The 19,483-nt window shown below is 35.0% G+C and overlaps 1 protein-coding gene across 1 annotated transcript in view; it reads right to left on the bottom strand.

Annotated features, from left to right (window-relative positions):
* The window catches only part of LOC126880469 (angiotensin-converting enzyme-like), an 89,331-nt gene that overhangs the window by 11,467 nt on the left and 58,381 nt on the right, over positions 1-19,483 (bottom strand). The window contains exons 6-7 of the mRNA XM_050644328.1: positions 17,151-17,275; positions 962-1,137 (exon numbers count right to left, since the gene is read on the bottom strand). Coding sequence (XP_050500285.1) covers positions 962-1,137; positions 17,151-17,275 — 301 coding nt within the window. The remainder of the gene's footprint in view (positions 1-961; positions 1,138-17,150; positions 17,276-19,483) is intronic.

Here is a 19,483-nt window from a genome sequence, read left to right as displayed (position 1 = left end):
CACTGTATACGTAACATTTTGTTAGGCGTACTTTAAGAGCTAATGTTAAATCTAAATCTTTGCTACATAGGACCTTTTTCATTTTCATAAAATTAGAACGTGTTTTTTCGATTCTGACTTTGATTTCTGCAGTTTAGTCATTATTTTGTGTTATAAGTGTTCATAGGTAAGTGTACTTTTTTACTCTTTCGATCTGCTGACCCTCTACTATCAAGATTTCGTTAGTATTATGGTTGTTTTTACTAATTTTCATAAACTTTGCCTTTTTGATATTGAGAGAGAGTCCGTACTCCCTACTACATCTTACTATTTTACTCATGAGTCTTTGCAGATCTTGTAAAGTATCGGCCATTAGGTATTACTGTATCATCTGCATATCTGATGTTGTTAACTAAGACTCAATTTGCTCTTATGCCGACTATTTCATCTTCCAGTGTTTCTCGCATTACCTCTTCAGAATAAGCGTTAAACAATAGAGGTGATAATATGCAGCCTTGCCTGACTCCTCTCTTTATTTCCATTTCTTCAGATGTTTCTTTTTCAATTCTTACTATTGCTCGCTCTCGCTGATTGTAATAGAGGTGTGTTGTTAGTCTTAAATATCTTTCATCTAGGTTTTTATTTTTTAGAATTTCCATGAGTCGATCATGTTTTACTTTATCTTTTATTCTGTCTCTGTTTAATTTTTCTGATCCTTCCTATTTTATCGTGTCTCCCTTTAACTTTTCCTATTTCACTTTAATTTTTCCTGCCTCTTCCTTATTTTATCATATCGAGGGAGTAAACCCATTCACACACTTCACGGAGGTAATTTTGTTTGGTTGCAGTCCCATATTGTAAGGATAGGTTGCAGTCCCATATATTCCTTAAATAAAGACGCACCCTCGTACACTTATGATTAAGCAAACCAAAAATCAACTGGTGGGTCGACGTTTAATATTTTGAATTATAAAATACAAACCTGATCTATTAAGTAAGCAAAAGGAGCATAAGCAACTTTTTTCAATGCCATTAACATCAGGAAGTTGATGTTTGTTTCAACAGTGTCGGTTTTGTTATTAAACAGTCCTACTCTCCATAAATGCTTTGGATTAAAAACTGATAAGACTATCGCATTCGCAAGGCCTTCGTGAAAACCTAAAAATGAAATAAGTACATTTACACATTTTAATATACAGTGTGGCCGGATGAAAATGAAAGAGAGGTGTTATTAATGGGGTAGGCGCAAAATTTAGGCTCCAATGCTTTTTAAATACATTCATTTTTTCGAATTCTGAGGAAACCAACATGATACATGAAGCCTTAGACCAGGGGTGGGCAAATACTTGTAAGCGTGGGCCAAAATGAAATTTTCAAAATGTCTACCGGGGCGGAGGACTATACCCAGTATGTACGCTAATGTTTTTGGTGGAGGTTTTTCTCTGCCCAAGAAATTTTTTTGACAAAAATACTATAAGTATCATTTTAAAGCATTTGGAGAAAGACATTTGACTGTTAATAATAATAAATTGTATTTCTGGTGTATACATGCGAACAATTTGTTCCCAGTAAAATTACGAAATTTTTAATATGGTCCATTATATTAAGCCATAACAAGGAACCAGATAAAAAATGAACTTCAGAAATTCGATCAAGAATCGAGTAATCAAGAGCAGCCTTTTAGCAGATGAGGAAATTTTTGAGTAACCAAAGAGTCAATCTGCAAATATGATATCGGATGGTAAAATGTTATGTCATCATAGACGAAATTCAAAGGAGGCAACTGATCTGGTACGGTCATGTACGACGTCAATGGACAACCACAGGCTGCCAAAACAAATTTTAAAATGGACGCCAAGGGAAAGAAAGAAGAAAGGAACGCCAAAACAATCCTGGATAGGCGGTATTCAGAAGGCAATGTCGGAAAGGAACCTTCACCCTGACGAATGCAATGACGGACGAAGCTGGAAACTGGCAACCGGAAGGCGGAGAACGCTATAAATAACTTAATTTTAATAATAAAATGTTATGTCCACTCTATTCTTCTTTATTAGATTGTTATTGCTGACTTAATGAAAAAGCTGCAAGCTTTTGAGATATGTCTTTTTAGGGGAATTGTGAAAATACCATGGACCGATCACATTACGAACGAAATGGTGTTGCACAGAATGGAAAGAAACAGAGAACTTTTGATCATCATTAAAAGGAGAAAGAGAGTAAGGAGAAAGGGAACATACTTAGAAATGATAACGTAGGTTCTCTTTTTTTTCACCTCTGTGTAAACATTGTAGAAGTTTTCAGGGACTTTTCGCCCTTAGTAATAATGTAATATTTAATTCTGCGTTTAAATTTTTCAAAAATACTTATTAGTTTTCTCAGGAATCGAAAAATATGAATGCATTTAAATAACATGGCGCTTACGCTCTGAAAAAAATTGCTTGCAGCATTTCTCAATGGGCCGGATAAAGTAAGCAAACGGGCCGGATCCGGCCCGCGGGCCGGCTTTTGCCCACCCCTGCCTTAGACCAAGAACAACAGATTAAAAATGTAGAATAGAACCGACAAAAATCACTTCTTAAAGGTGCGACAGTTACTTACTACCAGTATGTAATCTTGATCTGTCCCTACGATACTGCATGACAAAGTGTTATGTATGGTGTAATATAAAACAATAGTACACGGCATGGAAGCTTGGACGTTAACAGTCAGCTCGTTATGACTGACAGCTCGTATTTAGAGAGCTTTGAGATGTGGGTATTTTGTCGTATACTGAAAATTCCATGGATTGACCACCCCATTTTCTCTGCTTCCTTCTCGAACCGGACATATTAATATTGTTACTGATTAATAAGATGCTTTGCAGAATTATGTTGCTGTTGAATGTCATGATGAATGCTGAAATAATGGATTAAAAATAAATGAAGAAGTTTTAAGGCGTATGAATAGAGAACGTGAACTCACAGAAATTGTCAAGAAACGTAAAACATCTTATCTTGGACATATATTTAGATAAGACAGGTATAACTTCCTTTAGCTTATTGCAGGAGGGAAAATAGAAGGCAGACGCGGCCCCGGTAGACGACAAATGACCTGGCTGTGCACAGGGCCGCTTTATCCATTAGGCAATATAGGCAGTTACTTAGGGCAGAAAATTATGAGAGGGCGGCAAAAATACTGCACAAAAAATAACATTTAAGTATATCCATTAATGGAATAGAAGTGATGATTCATTTTTAGAAAACAGTTAGTGAAACTAGGTGGTCCGCAAGGGCGGACGCAACTAAAGCGTACACTGGCTTCAGCGAAATAAAAAATGCGCTTTTTAATATCTCTAACGACGAATGTTAACGAATACAGCTGTGAAACATAACACGCACTTTCTATATTTGAAAAAATTGACACTTTTGAAATGGCTTTATTAGCTGTCATTTGGCAACATGTTTTTGAAAGAGTGAACCTATCCAATAAGTAAGTATGTCCAGTATGTCCAATAATTAAGTTCTTTCAAATTACTTTACCTCAATCAGAAATAATTTTGCCATTTATTAAGAGGAGGCCAAAACATTATGCCCAAAATAAAGAAATAAGAAAGAGAAAAAGAAAAAATTCAATTTGACGAGGGGGCCGATGATGAACTAAACTTGTAGTAGCCAGTAATGAGATGAAAATCCACACATTCTATATTATAATCGACACTCTGATAAGAGACCTGAATCTTTAATCTTATCGACTTATTCATCAACGATTTCGTGTTATAACATATTTGCCAAAATTAAACAATGAAGAAATTATTAAAGAAGCTGAAAATCTGATACAAATTTATAAAGACGACCTAGATGCATCATTCATACATGAATGCATTCACTTAAAGGGTCATTTGGATACCACAATAAAATCAATCACCAATTGACATATCTAAATATTTAAAGAAAAGTGGATTGAAAGATATTTTCCCTAATTTTGACTTTGCTTTGTGCATCCCAGTTGCCAACGTGTCCGCTGAAAGGTGATTTTAGAAAATGTAAAGAATTAAAAACAATTTCCGATCAAGTATGACGCATTAAAAATTTGTCGATTGTGTCCATAGAAAGTGACGTAACAAAGGCGATAAATTATAACGACATTATAGATGATTTTGCCAAAGAAAAATCACGAAAGAAATCTCTTATGTGATCGAACTGGAATGACAATTTTTTCTGTTATATGTATATAAACATCGTAGTTTAAATCCATTTTTAGTGCATTCTTATTTAAATAAGAAATTCTGCTTGCAATTTTTTTTCGCAAAAATGGTACATGCTTGAAGGGCGACTTCTAGAGAATAGGGAACTTGCAAAAATTTTTAAATATTAAAATAATATTAAAAAACATAAGGTAACATGATCTTAAAACGCTTGCATGCGAAAAGAACAAATATTTTTAACCCGTACGCTAATTACGACGTTTTGAAAATGCTATAAAATTCAAATATCTTAGGAGGCTCTTGAACGTCCTTCTATTGGTTCGACGTCAACCGGCCACGGTGAACCGGCGGAAACAACGTGATTAAGGTAGGTATCACGGGTATATTACATTTTAATCGTCTTTAATGAAAAATTATTATTTATGTTCATCTTATATATTGTAATAAGTAGTTCCCCAATCAGCTTAGTTTTAAACTGAAATTGATAAAGTTGAGTGCTACCTTGTAAAGAGTTTAAAACGCATATGACGGACGAGGGTTTTTCAAAAGGTCAATCTGACTAACTTACCTACCGTTGATGTCTTCATCGTGGCAACTTTTATAAAAAGTAGTAAAAGCTATTCTATTGGAGAAATGCGAGGTGTCAAAGTCAAATAAGTAAGAGTTATTAATAAGCATGTTTAAACCGTTTAGAACAATAGTTTGGTACCATTATATTATAGTACTTATACGGTTTACCCCGTGGGTTTGATCTACCTACCTCTAATCGAAGGATTTCGTATATCCTGGAAAAGATTACGATGTAATTTGCATTATAATAAAGATTATATTTTATTGTAATGTTTATTAGTACCTACTGGAGCCTTTCATTATTGTGTTCAAAGCCTTCTGAGAAAAGATTATGGTGATTAGCAGCAACAAAATCCTTCTTTACAAAGTTAATAATACGCATAAATAAGAAGAATCATTATTGTAATTTTACAAGTTAATATCTTTATCATCTCAGCTTATACTTACACCCCATCCCTCGGTAGACCGCAAGCTATAGTAGAAACCCGACTGTAGACCGCATACTATAGTAGCACCACTACTTTTTAGTTACTCTTACTTTTATTACTAAAAGTTTTGTTTATTTTTAAGTTACTTGTTTCTTCTTTGTTCTTCAACACAAGAAACGAACAAAGTAATTTCATAAAAAAGAACTTTTTGATACATGTCAACAGAGATAAAATGTTAATATTTTGCCTGTCACAGAAAAAATCATTTTTGCCACAGAGCAAAACAATATATTTCAACTATATTATTTATCTATGGGCAAACTGCATTAAATGCAATGGCCCACCCCGAACGGACAAACGATACGAGTGGCCTGTGACGTCAGACCTCAGGTCTCGCTTTTGAAGTTGTTTAAAACGGAAATTTTAGGCGCGAAACTTTGATTAGATGTTGTACGTACACTATTCATTGTTAAGACGTAATATTTTGAATATAACATTTTAAAACATATAGGTCTGGATCCCGCGTATGAAAAAAAAGTTGATCAATAGCAAGCTAAAATTTGTTAATAGCTTAAGGGTGTCTAGTCGGATAAACTTTGATATATGGGAACACTGGAACAGGGGCAGCTTTAATTGTGGAACAGGTTAAAAATTTGGAACGGTCACATCACGAAAACGGCACATTTATTTTGTCCGACAGAACAGACTTAAACTCTTCGAACAGAGATTAAACTCTCATGCAAAAATTAGACTGCTATTTATCACCAAATGGGCATTTTAATGAGTGGAACATGTAGAATATGTGAAATGACAGGAATTATGACAGGTGATAAATAGCAGTCTGATTTTTGCATGAGAGTTTAATCTCTGTTCGGAGAGTATAAGTCTGTTCTGTCGGACAAAATAAACGTCCGTTTTCTTGGTGTGACCGTTCCAAATTTTTAACCTGTTCCACAATTAAAACTGCCCCTGTTCCAGTGTTCCCATATATCAAAGTTTATCCTACTAGACACCCTTAAGCTATTAACAAATTTTCAGCTTGCTATTAATCAACTTTTTTTTCATACGCGGTGTCCAGACCTAATAAATTAACAATTTTATGCAAAAAAAATCTTTAGTGCAAGTTCCCTATTGGCGTCAATTGACCTAAATGCGGCCCTAGCTGTGCAATATCAAAGAATGGACAGAATTACACTTTCAAGGTTTAATAAGAAAAGCCAAAATAAAGAAGACTTGGCAGAAGTCATCGCCAACCTTCGCTAAGAAGACGGCGCCCAAAGAAAAAAAGAAGACTAAACTAAAGTATTTTTGAAAAATTTAAACGCAGAATGAAATATTACGTTATTACAGAGGGCCAAAAGTCCCTGCAAACTTCTATACTCTTTAGTTTAATAAGCTCCAGGATGAAAAAAAAAAGAAAATTTAGTGTGATTTTTAATTTCAAATATCTCATTAAAAAAAACTTTTTGTTTATTCTAAAGGACTTTTAGCCTTCGGTAATAATGTAGTATTTCATTCTCCGTTTAAGGTTTTCAAAAATATTTATTAGTTTTCTTAGAATTCGAAAAAATTAATGCATTTAAAAAGCACTGGAGACGGAATCTTTGCTCCTACGCCCTTAAGAACTACAATATTTTTGAAAAACCCAGTGACAGGTCAATTTTGTTTTAAGGGAAAAATATCTTTTTGGTATTTTAGATTACTTTACTTTCACCCCTAAGACAGGATAAGCATCACTTCAAAATTTTTTAATGGCAATGAGGGTGTAATAAGATATTGTGCGAAAGCCCTTGCAATTCCCTTAAAGCGAAGTCTTTAAATTTTTAAATTCGGTGAAATACTTTATTTGCTTTATAAAAAAAAAAAGAATGTGTGTGTGTACTGTGTACGCACGTAAAAACTTATACTTCTATTATTATGATTTCAATGAAATTAATATACCTTAAACAGTTTATTGATATTTTATTTAAATATTAAACTAATTTTAATACTTACTACTTTTCAAAAATTTTTATTAAAAAAATACCAAGAATTAAAAAAATAAAAGAATAAAACACACACAGACACATTGAAAAATGCCACAAATGATTTCTGAACAATAATTTTTAGATAAATTTTAGCTAAATACGTATTTTCTGAAAAAAAAAATTATATAATAATATACTTACAATCATAAAATGTATAAAAAAAAATAAAAAAATAAAAGTTTGTTTTGGGGATTGAACCCGCGCCGCGGACCATGGGCGCGGTTAGTTTTAAAATTCAAGTATCTTTAGATTTTGGCTACGAAGACATATGCATTAGGTTGGAAGATATACCAACTGAACGTTTTAAACTTTTGACAGTCCTGAATTTAAGCAAATTAATTTGATATTTGTGGAATTTAAATATTAAAATACAACAAAACATAGAGTAAGAAAACAATATTAGATGAATATTGGTAGTAATTTTGTTGGTAATCAAATCATGTAAATCAAAGCATTACATACTAGGTAGGTAGGTTTATTTTACATTTTCCAAATAGGTAGGTAACATTTAGAATTACATACTTGTTGCTTTTAAAAACTATTTAAAAAGTCACTACAATTTTAATATTGCTTTAATCTCTGTCCTCACAACAATAAAAACTAATATACACAACATTTGTTTATAGGTCTGGATCCCGCGTATGAAAAAAAAGTTGATTAATAGCAAGCTTAAAATTTGTTAATAGCTTAAGGGTGTCTAGTCGGATAAACTTTGATATATGGGAACACTGGAACAGGGGCAGTTTTAATTGTGGAACAGGTTAAAAATTTGGAACGGTCAGACCACGAAAGCGGCACATTTATTTGGTCCGACAGAATAGACTTAAACTCTCCGAACAGAGATTAAACTCTCATGCAAAAATCAAACTGCTATTTATCACCTGTCATAATTCCTGTCATTTGACATATTCTACATGTTCCACTCATTAAAACGCCCATTTGGTGATAAATAGCAGTCTGATTTTTGCATGAGAGTTTAATCTCTGTTCGGAGAGTTTAAGTCTGTTCTGTCGGACAAAATACATGTGCCGTTTTCGTGGTCTGACCGTTCCAAATTTTTAACCTATTCCACAATTAAAACTTCCCTAGTTCCAGTGTTCCCATATATCAAAGTTTGTCCGACTATACACCCTTAAGCTATTAACAAATTTTCAGCTTGCTATTAATCAACTTTTTTTTATACGCGGGATCCAGATCTATTACTCATAACCGACATATTGAACAATTTTATTGCCAGTTCATTGTAATTACCCAATCAGAGCACAACGTTTCAGCTGCGCTCAGGACCAAGACTTTTGATGAATTCGCGCACATATAAATTTACTCCCAACGCGCCTAAATAAGAATAACTTCAAAAATACATTTTGAAATTAATATTTTTAGCTAGTTACTTAGTTCTTACTCTAGCTGCACTACCGCAGCAGTGTGCAAAGTACAGATTGCCATGATGGTCGCCAACATCGGAAACGGATAGGCACTACAAAAAGAAGAAGAAGAAGTTTTGTTAGGGGCGCTTTTGCTACATGAAACACTGAGACCATAACCAGAAGATTATGCTAAATAATTTTTATCCGCGATGAGCTAGTTGCTGGTATGAGCACATTATGTAAATGTTAGGATATAAAGAGTCTAATGCTCATAATCTTATTAAAGGTTTTATTTACAAGAGTTTGTGGGCGACCGGTTTCCGCATTTACAATTTATACGCCATCATTAGTCCCTTCAGAAACTGAACAAAGATATCAGTACAAGAAATATACAGTGTTACAATCTAACAGCACATTGTACACTGTATATTTCTTGTACTGATATCTTTGTTCAGTTTCTGAAGGGCCTGATGATGACGTATAAATTGTAAACGCCGAAACCGGTCGTCCACAAACTGTTGTAAATAAGATTATGAGCATAAGACTCTTTGTATCCTAACATTTAATTTTTATCCCTTTACCATAATTTTTAAGAGTTCGTTAGCATAATAAAGATCATAAAGAGTGAGCAAATTTAAATACCTGGGAATGTGGATTTTTGAAGACTGGGCATCGGACAGGGAAGTAAAATGTCGCATTGAGTAAGCTCGACAAGCTTTTGTAAAATTCAGGAAGGTATACTGACCTGTTCAGAGTTTGATCTTCAACTGAGACTAAGATTTACTAAGTGCTATGTATGGTTGGTGCTGCTATATGGCGTAGAGGGCTAGACACTCAAAACGAGGGATATAAACAGATTAGAAGCCTTCGAAATGTGACTTCATCGCCGTACCTTAAAGATAATATGGACGGCGAAAGTCACAAATGTCGATGCCCGTAGAAGAATCAACCAAGAACGCCAACTTTTCGAAACCATCAAGAAAAGGAAAACGGAGTATCAGGGCCTCGATTTTTGACCCTTCGCTTCGTTATCGAACGTATTCGCTTCGTATCTGTTTAGTATACGTAGCGAATACGTTCGATAACGAAGCGAAGGGTCAAAAATCTAGGCCCTGGGTCACATCAAGCGAAATGAAAAATACCAGTCCCTTCAACTTATAATAATTAGGAGTCGCCAAGTTCTTGAAAATTTCAAGATCTTGTCTTGATTTTGTCTTGATTTCAAGACAAGATCAAGACAAGAAGTAATTCTAGATTTCAAGACAAGACAAGAAATTTTATGTCAATACCAAGATTTCTTGTAAAGAAAACAAGAAATCTTGAAATATCTTGACTAATATCGAAAACTCTAAAATGTGTTTATTTGTGAAAAAGGTAACATATTTTTGACATAACATAACATATTTTAATGCATTGGACACTTTTTTGCCAAAACCATTTACAAAAATGTAAAATGAAAATAATAAAAGATGCTACAGCGTCGATGACACGGGGCAAGTTTGCAAGCTGTAAGCTAGTTAACTATCCCTGTGTCATCATTGCTGCTATTACTGGTTGCAAATAGAGTGTCTGCGTGTTTGTAGCTTTATCAAAAATGTCAACGGAATTAGGTCGCGTGGACGTAGTGATTTGGCTCATGCAGTCAAGAATGTTTTAGAACGAAAACTAAAGAAAAGCTTAAAGCGAAAAAAAATAGGTAAAATCATGGATAAGAAAAAGCGAAAAATATGGTGCTTCCTAAGGTTTATTGAGAGAATTGAAGGATGAAGATCCCTTTGCTTATAGAAATAATGTTGAGAACGAATAGTTGAACATTTCATGATTTGATTGCAACTCGCTAGTGTTTGGCTACTGAGCGGGTGTAAAGTTTTGTTTGTCATCGACACTCGTTGACTCGCTCATTTGCTAGCTTTTAAACTCGCCGACTAGTAGCATGTAAACTGGTCCCGTATCATCGACGCTTTACTTAATCCTGTTGAAAATAAAATTGTAAACTATTAGTATAGTATAGTTGATCCAAAAGATGGCATAACCCAGACATCCAGAGTGAAAGTTATCCTTCAACACCAAATTGTTCTATATGGTCCACACAATGTCCAGAAAAAAGTCACACCATTTTGAGCGTCGGGTTTGGGGGAAGAGGGGGAAGAAATCGGTAAATTCGTAGTTTTTTACGTTTTTTTGTCAATATTTCTAAAACTATGCGGTTTAGCATGAACAACCTTCTGTACTAAATTGCTCTACATTAAATTTGAAATAAAAAAGGTTCTATGCATAATCTTTCTAAAATGGATGGTTCCAAAGTTACGGAGGTAGTATTAGTCGGAGAGATAGAAGCGGATTTTGTGCGTGATAAGTAATATGGAAAAACTATACGGGGATATGTTGAATTAGTTGTGTACATGACTTTCACCAACGGCTGGAAACCAGAGTTGGGGCCGAGAGTAGTTATAAGGGGTCAAAGTCGCGGATTTTATTATTTTTTTTATGACGCTCATGATCGAGATAGTGCACCAAAATTTGGGAATAAGTAGGTCATGACGTAAGTAAAACCTCTAGGGGGCGGAACGCTGCGTGCCGACAAAGGGGTGGGGGTAGGGGTGAATATAAAAAATATAAATGTTTTTTTGCGACGTTCGTGACTGAGATAGTGGACCAAAATTTGGGAATAAGTAGATCATAACATTACTAAGTAAAATCCCCAGAGCCGGAAACCACAGTTGGGGATGAGGGTAGTTATAAGGGGCCAAAGTCGCCGTTTTTATTATTCTTTTTTGTGACGCTCATGATCGAAAGAGTGCACCAAAATTTGGGAATAAGTAGGTCATTACTTAACTAAGTACAATCTCCAGGGGTGGAACGCTGCGTGGCCGATAAAGGGGTGGGGGTAGGTGTGAATATAAAAAATATAAGGGGTTTTTTGCGACTTGCTAGATTGAGATAGTGCACCAAAATTTGGGAACAAATAGACCATGACTTAGCTAAGTAAAATCCCCAGAGCCGGAAACCAGAGTTGGGGATGAGGGTAGTTTTAAGGGGTCAAAGTCGCAGTGTGTATTATTTTTTTGTGACCCGGCACAACATTTGTCTCCCACGCAGCGTTCCGCCCCTGGAGATTTTACTTAGTAATGTCATGATCTACTTATTCCCAAATTTTGGTGCACTATCTCGATCATGAACGGCAAAAAACCCCCATATATTTTTATACTCACCGCTGCCTACCACCCTTTTGTACCCCAAGCAGCCTTCCGCCCCTGAAGATTTTACTTAGTTACATCATAACCTACTTACTCCCAAAATTTGGTGCACTATCTCCATCATGAGCGCCACAAAAAAAAAACAATAAAAAAACCGCGACTTTTACCCCTTATAACTACCCTCGTCCGCCACTCTGGTTTCAGCTTCTGGGGATATTACTTAGTTATGTCATGGTCTACTTATTTCCAAATTTTGGTGCACTATCTCAATCACGAACGTCGCAAAAAACCCCTTACATTTTTTATATTCACCCCTGCCCCACCCCTTTGTCGACCACGCAGCGTTCCACTCCTGGATATTTTACTTAGTTACGTCATGACCGACTTATTCCCAAATTTTGGCGCGCTATCTCGATCATGAGCGTCACAAAAAAAATAATAAGAAAAGGAACTTTGACCCCTTATAACTACCTTCCTTCCCCACTCTGGTTTCCGGCTCTGGGGATTTTAATTATTTATGTCATGGTCTACTTATACCCAAATTTTGGTGCACTATCACAATCACGAACGTCGCAAAAAGCCCGTTATATTTTTTATATTCACCCCTACCCTCACCCTTTTGTCGGCCACGCAGCGTTGAGCCCCTAGAGATTTTACTTAGGTACGTCATGACCTACTTATTCCCAAATTTTGGTGCACTATCTCTATCATGAGCGTCATAAAGAAAATAATAAATTCCGCGATTTTGACCCCTTATAACTACCCTCGGCCCCAACTCTGGTTTCCGGCCGTTGCTGAAAGTCATGTACACAACTAGTTCAACATATCCCCGTGTAGTTTTTCCATATTACTTATCACGCACAAAATCCGCTCCCAGCTCTTAGACTATATATTATAAATGGTCCAAAAAAATGCCTAACCCAAACATCCAAAGTAAAAGTTTTCCTCCAACACCAAATTGTTCTGTATGGTCCACATATTGTTCAGTAAAAAGTTACACCATTTTGAGCGTCCGATTTGGGGGGCAGATGGGAGAGAAGTCGGTAAATTAGTAGTTTTTTTTACGTTTTTCGTTAATATTTCTAAAAATATTCTTTAGCGTAAACAATGTTATATACAAAAATGTTCTACATGAAATTTAAAACAAAAAATCTTGTATACATAATTGTTATAACATCAACGGTTCCAGAGTTACGGAGGGTGACAAGCCGAGGTTTTCGATACTTTTTATATTTTTTGGGCAATGTATGGTATAACTATACCGAAAACCCAGACATCCAAAGTGAAAGTTATCCTCAAACACCAAATTGTTCTATATGATTCACATAATGTTCAGAAAAAAGTCACACCATTTTGAGCGTCGGGTTGGGGGGGGGGGGGGGACAGAAATCGGTAAATATAAAAAGTATCGAAAACCTCCATTTTTCACCTTCCGTAACTCTGGAACCGTTGACTTTATAACAATTATGTATAGAACCTTTTGTGTTTTAAATTTTATGTAGAACATTTTTCTATAGAACATTATTTACGCTAAAACATAGTTTTAGAAATATTGACAAAAAACTTAAAAAAACTACTAATTTACCGACTTCTCCCCCATCTCTCCCCCCAAACCGGACGCTCAAAATGGTGTAACTTTTTATTAAACAATATGTGGAGCATATAGAACAATTTGGTGTTGAAGGAAAACTTTTACTTTGGATGTCTGGGTTATGCCTTTTTTTGGACCAATTATACTATACTACCTCCGTAACTTTGGAACCGTTCATTTTAGAAAGGTTATTCATAGGACCTTTTTTATTTTAAATTTAATGTAGAACAATTTTGTATAGAAGGTTGTTCATGCTAAACCGCATAGTTTTGGAAATATTGACGAAAAACTTAAAAAACTACGAATTTACAGATTTTCCCCCCTCTCCCCCCCTCACCACACCAAAACCCGACGCTCAAAAGGGTGTGACTTTTTTCTGAACATTATCTGGACCATAGAAAAATTTGGTGTTTGAGGATAACTTTCACTTTGAATGTCTGGGTTTGGATCTAACTATACCATACTAGGTATATATTTTATTTTAAATAACAAATTTAGCACATTTTTAAATCGTAACTGATAAGTCATGAATTAAGACAGAGCAACTGCACATACATTTTGCGTTCGTCAGGAAACAAATTCAGATCGGGGACTCCCCGGGGTCGGAAGCCAGTAGCAGTAGAGGCCGTGTTGGCAAGCAACGCAGTAAAAAGGTCGCCGGGGAGCATATTTACAGATGCTTGCGTGTGTAGACACCATGGTGTTGAAATCAGTTAGGGTTTGGAGGAACGGTACATTTACAAATGCTAGCGCGTGATGACACCACGGTGTTGAAACCAGTTAGGGTTTGGAAAAACAGTACGTTTACAGACGCTAGCGTGTGTTAACACTAGGGTGTTAAAATCAGTTAGGGTTTGGAAAAACAGTACATTTACAAATACTAACAGATTTGGACACCAGAGTGTTGAAACCAGCTAGCTTTTTTTAGTGCTTATATATGCATAGATGCTAACGGCTATTGATTTTGATTTTATTACCTACTGTTGTGGAAAAATATTTAAGTGATTTAGGTATCAATGAATAATTAAACATTGTTGGGATATAAACAATAATACAGAGTGTGTAATTTGGAATAAATTCAATATCTCAAATATTAATTGTTTTTTTGAAAAATGCTCAGACCCGTCGATTAGTATTTCAAATTGTCCTTTTTGACATACAATAATAATGTATACAGAGTGTCCCAATTTAGAGATATGACGTCATCGTTGATTTTCTTAAATGTCAACACTGTCATTTTGATAGCTATTTTGATAGGGTGTGTAAAGTTATACACAACTGCAAAATATCAAATTTTTATTCTCCACCATTTACAAGATAATAGAAAATAACAAAGTTAGGTCTGTAATTTGGAATAAATTCAATAATTAAAATACTAATTGTTTTTTTGAAAAATGCTCAAACCCGTCGATTAGTATTTCAAATTGTCCTTTTTGATATACAATAATAATGTATACAGGGTGTCCCAATTGAGAGATATGACGTCATCGTTGATTTTCTTAAATGGCAACACTGTCATTTTGATAGCTATTTTGATAGGGTGTATAAAGTTATACACAACTGAAAAATTTCAAATTTTCATTCCCTACCATTAACAAGATAATAAAAAATAACAAAGTTATGAAAAGCAATAAGTAATCAAATAATAATTGAATTTAATTATTTCAATTAAGCAAATGCCCATAACGTTGCCCATTGACAATTTGACAATAATTGAGGGCAACATTATGAGTATTTGCTTAATTGAAATAATTATTAAATTCAATTATTATTTGATTACTTGTTTTTCATAACTTTGTTATTTTTTATTATCTTGTAAACGGTAGGGAATACAAATTTGAAATTCGGCAGTTGTGTATATCTTTACACACCCTATCAAAATAGCTATCAAAATGACAGTATTGCCATTTAAGAAAATTAATGATGACGTCATATCTCTAAATTGGCACACCCTGTATACATTATTATTATATGTCAAAAATGACAATTTAAAATACTAATCGATGGGTCTGAACATTTTTCAAAAAAACAATTAGTATTTTAATTATTGAATTTATTCCAAATTACAGACATAACTTTGTTATTTTCTATTATCTTTTAAATGGTAGGGAATAAAAATTTGATATTTTGCAGTTGTGTATAACTTTACATATTCTACCAAAATGACAGTGTTGCTATTTAAGAAAATCAACGATGACGTCATATCTCTAAATTGGGACACCCTGTGTACATTATTATTGTATGTCAAAAAGGACAATTTGAAATACTAATCGACGAGTCTGAGCATTTTTCAAAAAAACAATTAGTATTTGAGATATTGAATTTATTCCAAATTACAGACTCTCTCTTTATATTAACACAAAAAAAAACAACATAAAAATAATGTTGTTCTGAAGCTATGTGCTTGTGGCATTTTTATAATTAACTATTTAGATGGGAAAGTGTCGTTGTCAAAATACAAAATACATACACTAAATTAAACAAAAATGTTGTTGTTTAGTAAAAAATACTTTAAAATGTATAATATATGTATGAATTGCAATATATAAATGAGTCAGATTAAAAAAATTATTAGTAGAATTTTTTTCTAAGCAACAACATTTTTTGTAATATAGTAGTATTTTTTATTTTGAAAACGACACCCGATTTGGGCATCGAAACGTTAATAAAATTATTTTTTTCAATTTAATTGTGGCATAATTTCCCATCTAAATAGTTAATTATAAAAATTCCACAAGCAAATAGCTTCAGAGCAACATTATTTTTTATGTTGTTCTTTTGTGTTAATATATTATTGTTTATATCCCAACAACGTTTAATTATTTACTAATACCTAAATCACTTAAATATTTTTCCACAGCAGTAGGTATATAAAATCAAAGTCAATAGCCGTTAGCATTTATGCATGTATATTAATTACTAAAAAAGCTAGCTGGATTCAACACTCTGGTGTCCAAATCTGCTAGTATTTGTAACTGTACTGTTTTTCCAAACCCTAACTGATTTCAACACCCTAGTGTCAACACACGCTAGCGTCTGTAAACGTACTGTTTTTCCAAACCCTAACTGATTTCAACACCGTGGTGTCAACACGCGCTAGCATGTGTAAATGTACTGTTTTTCCAAACCCTAACTGATTTCAACACCCTGGTGTCTACACACGCAAGCATCTGTAAATATGCCGCCGGCATATCACCAGACCGGGTAATAAATCAAAAAATTTCAAGATCTTGAATTGGTTGGATCGGGGAGAGCAGCATATGTGCCTCCTGATGAGAGACTAATAAGTTTCGAAACCGGTAGGGGTGATTGCGGCACTCTCTGATTGGACTAGAATATGGTTCGGCTGTGTTTTCGTTTTGCAACGAAATTGAAAATGGTTATTCAATCTTGAAATTTCTTGAGTCAAGACAAGATATCAGATGTCAAGAAAACGTCAAGACAAGATTTTTTAAATTTTCTTGATTTTTTTTTCAAGAAAAGACAAGAAGTTGTTATCAAGACAAGAATTCTTGTCTTGTCGACCCCTACTTATAATCGAGGGAAAAATTGAAGACAAGAGAGGAATGGGACGCAAGAAAATGTCCTGGCTCCCAAACATAAGGCAATGGACAGGGATTAACGACATTCAATCTCTGATACATATTGCAAGAAACAGAGAGTTAATGGAAAACGTGATCGCTAACATCCATTAGTGGATTTATATCTGAAAAAGTTAGCATAATGAGAGCACTATATATTTTTGTGAACGTTATTTACCTATTCTTACTGGTCGTGTAATATACCTACAAAACAAAATAGTATCTACCTGGATTGGCTCCTTCTCTGTATAGGTAGGGTTTATCAGCATAGTACAGATAATATTCTACGTGGGCCATCTCATGATGAATCGTAACTAGATTTTTCATATCAACTTCTGTACACTGTTTAATTCTGTAAGTAAAATAAGACAAAGTTTTAGTCAAATTATTTTCAGTATAACTGTTTTGATTTGAGAAAGTCTGTTTCACTTGGAAACATAACATAATGCTTTGCCAGTTTCTGCATTCGAAATTTATTTAATACAAAACAGTGTGCTTCCGAGGCAAAGACTGCTTCATACAAATTTAAGTTGCAGAAACGTTTTCTGAAAGATTTATTTTATGCATAATTACGGCTAGCAAAAGACAGAAAACAATAACATAAATTATTTTATTTAAGTTTATCAAGATGCAAAAGAAGCGTACATTTTGAAATAAAACAGAGGACTTGCAACACAGACATCATTACTATTATAATGCAAACGCAGGTCTTTTAGGCCCAAAGCTTGACAATTCCCTTCTATCCTCTTCAGTCTTTCTCCTCCCTATCGAGCCATCTTTTTCTAGGTCGTCCTACTCTTCTTATATTTGCCAACCCTGTTTATCTCAATTTCTTTGGTACACTTTCGTCATTTATTTTTTTTTCAAATGACCTAATCATCTTAGTCTCATTACTTCTGGCTACTTCTTCTTCTTCTTCTGTTCTACAGTTCTGTTCTACACTACAGTTCTGTACTACAGCCCAAATTGAGCCTTGGCATCCTTTATTTTTTGCCTCCACCCTTGCTTGTCTATGGCTGCTCTTCTCCATACACGGACTCCTAAAAGGGCTTGTGCGTAGCTGTTTACTGTGTCTTCCCAGCGCTTTCTTGGCTTTCCAACCGGTCTCTTTCCCTGCATTCTAGCATTCAGTGCTCTTTTCGGTAGCCTATCCACTCCTATTCTTATTACATGTCCGGCCCATTGCAATATTTGTATTATAATGAAGTCTGACAGGGGTGTTTCCTTATAAAGTTGATAAAGTTCGTTGTTGTATCGACTTCTGAAGATTCCGTTTTCCCTCACAGTTCCTAGTATTCTCCTCAGTACTTTTCTTTCGAATGTGTCGAGTTTGTTTTTGGATGTTTCTTTCAGGACCCAGGCTTCACTGCCATAGCATGTTATTGGTCGAATTAAAGTTTTATAGATTCTCATCTTTGTATTTCGGTGGACACTTTTAGACCGAAATATATGGGAGAGAGGGCAAAATAAGCTCTGTTTGCCTGCGTTATTCTCTTCCGTATTTCTCCATCTTCTGATACATCATCATCATCATCATCATCATTTGGCTCTACAACTCTATGTGAGTCTTGGCCGCGTTTACTATTTCCCTCCATTGTTGTCGGTCCTGAGCAGCTATTTCCCATTGCTGTACTCCCATTTTGCGTAGATCGCTGGCTACTGCGTCGGTATCTTCTGATACGTCGGAATATATTTCTACTCCCAGGTCTGTATACTTTCCAACCGTTTCAATGTCATCTTCATGTATAATGTTTTGTGGGACTATATTTCTTCCCGCCTGAGTCATTATTTTTGTTTTTTCTGTGTTAATTTCCAGATTTAGCATTTTTGTTTGTGTTTTTAACTCTGCGTATGATTCCTGTGCCCCTGTTGATGTTCTACTCATAATATTAATATCATCGGCATAAGCGGCCAGTTGAACCGTTCGGTTGGTCAGTAGATTTCCTCGTCCAGTTTGCATTTGCCTAACCGCATACTTCAGTGCTAGGTTAAATAGTGTTGGGGCCAGCGCATCTCCCTGCTTAAGCGAAGAAATTGTCCGCGGCTCCACGGGCGAGAAATTGACGCTAGCAGTAGCCGTAAAACGAACTTAAGGTTCCACGAAACGGAATAGGAATAGCCGAACTGAACCGACTACGCACAAGTCCTGTAGTCGGTACAGTTCGACTATTCCTATTCCGTTCCGCGGAACCTTAAGTTAGTTTTACGGTTACTGCTAGCGTCAATTTCTCGCCCGTGGAGCCGTTGCTTTAGTTCCTGCGAAATTTTGAAAAAGTCTATCCGGTGGTTTTGTATTCGTACACATGCCTGACTGACAATGCCTTCTGGCTACTTGTGCTATTGTAGTTTCCCCTACATAAATTCATTCCCACGATATCAGCTTTTCATCTTTAAAGTGGAGTTTAGACGCCGCGATAAATGCGAGAAATTTATTGTGACGATAAGTTGCTACGATTTATTGATTTTTTTAAAGCTGTTTAGACGCTGCGATATATCGTCGAGATTTATTATAAACTGAAACAATTCGATCGCCACAATAAATTAATCCAATCCGATACCA

Source organism: Diabrotica virgifera, chromosome 2 (assembly GCF_917563875.1).
Source record: "Diabrotica virgifera virgifera chromosome 2, PGI_DIABVI_V3a".
In the NCBI taxonomy this organism is placed as follows: domain Eukaryota; kingdom Metazoa; phylum Arthropoda; class Insecta; order Coleoptera; family Chrysomelidae; genus Diabrotica; species Diabrotica virgifera.
Note: the sequence above shows the minus strand (reverse complement) of the source record. Positions and strands in the feature narration are given on the sequence as shown.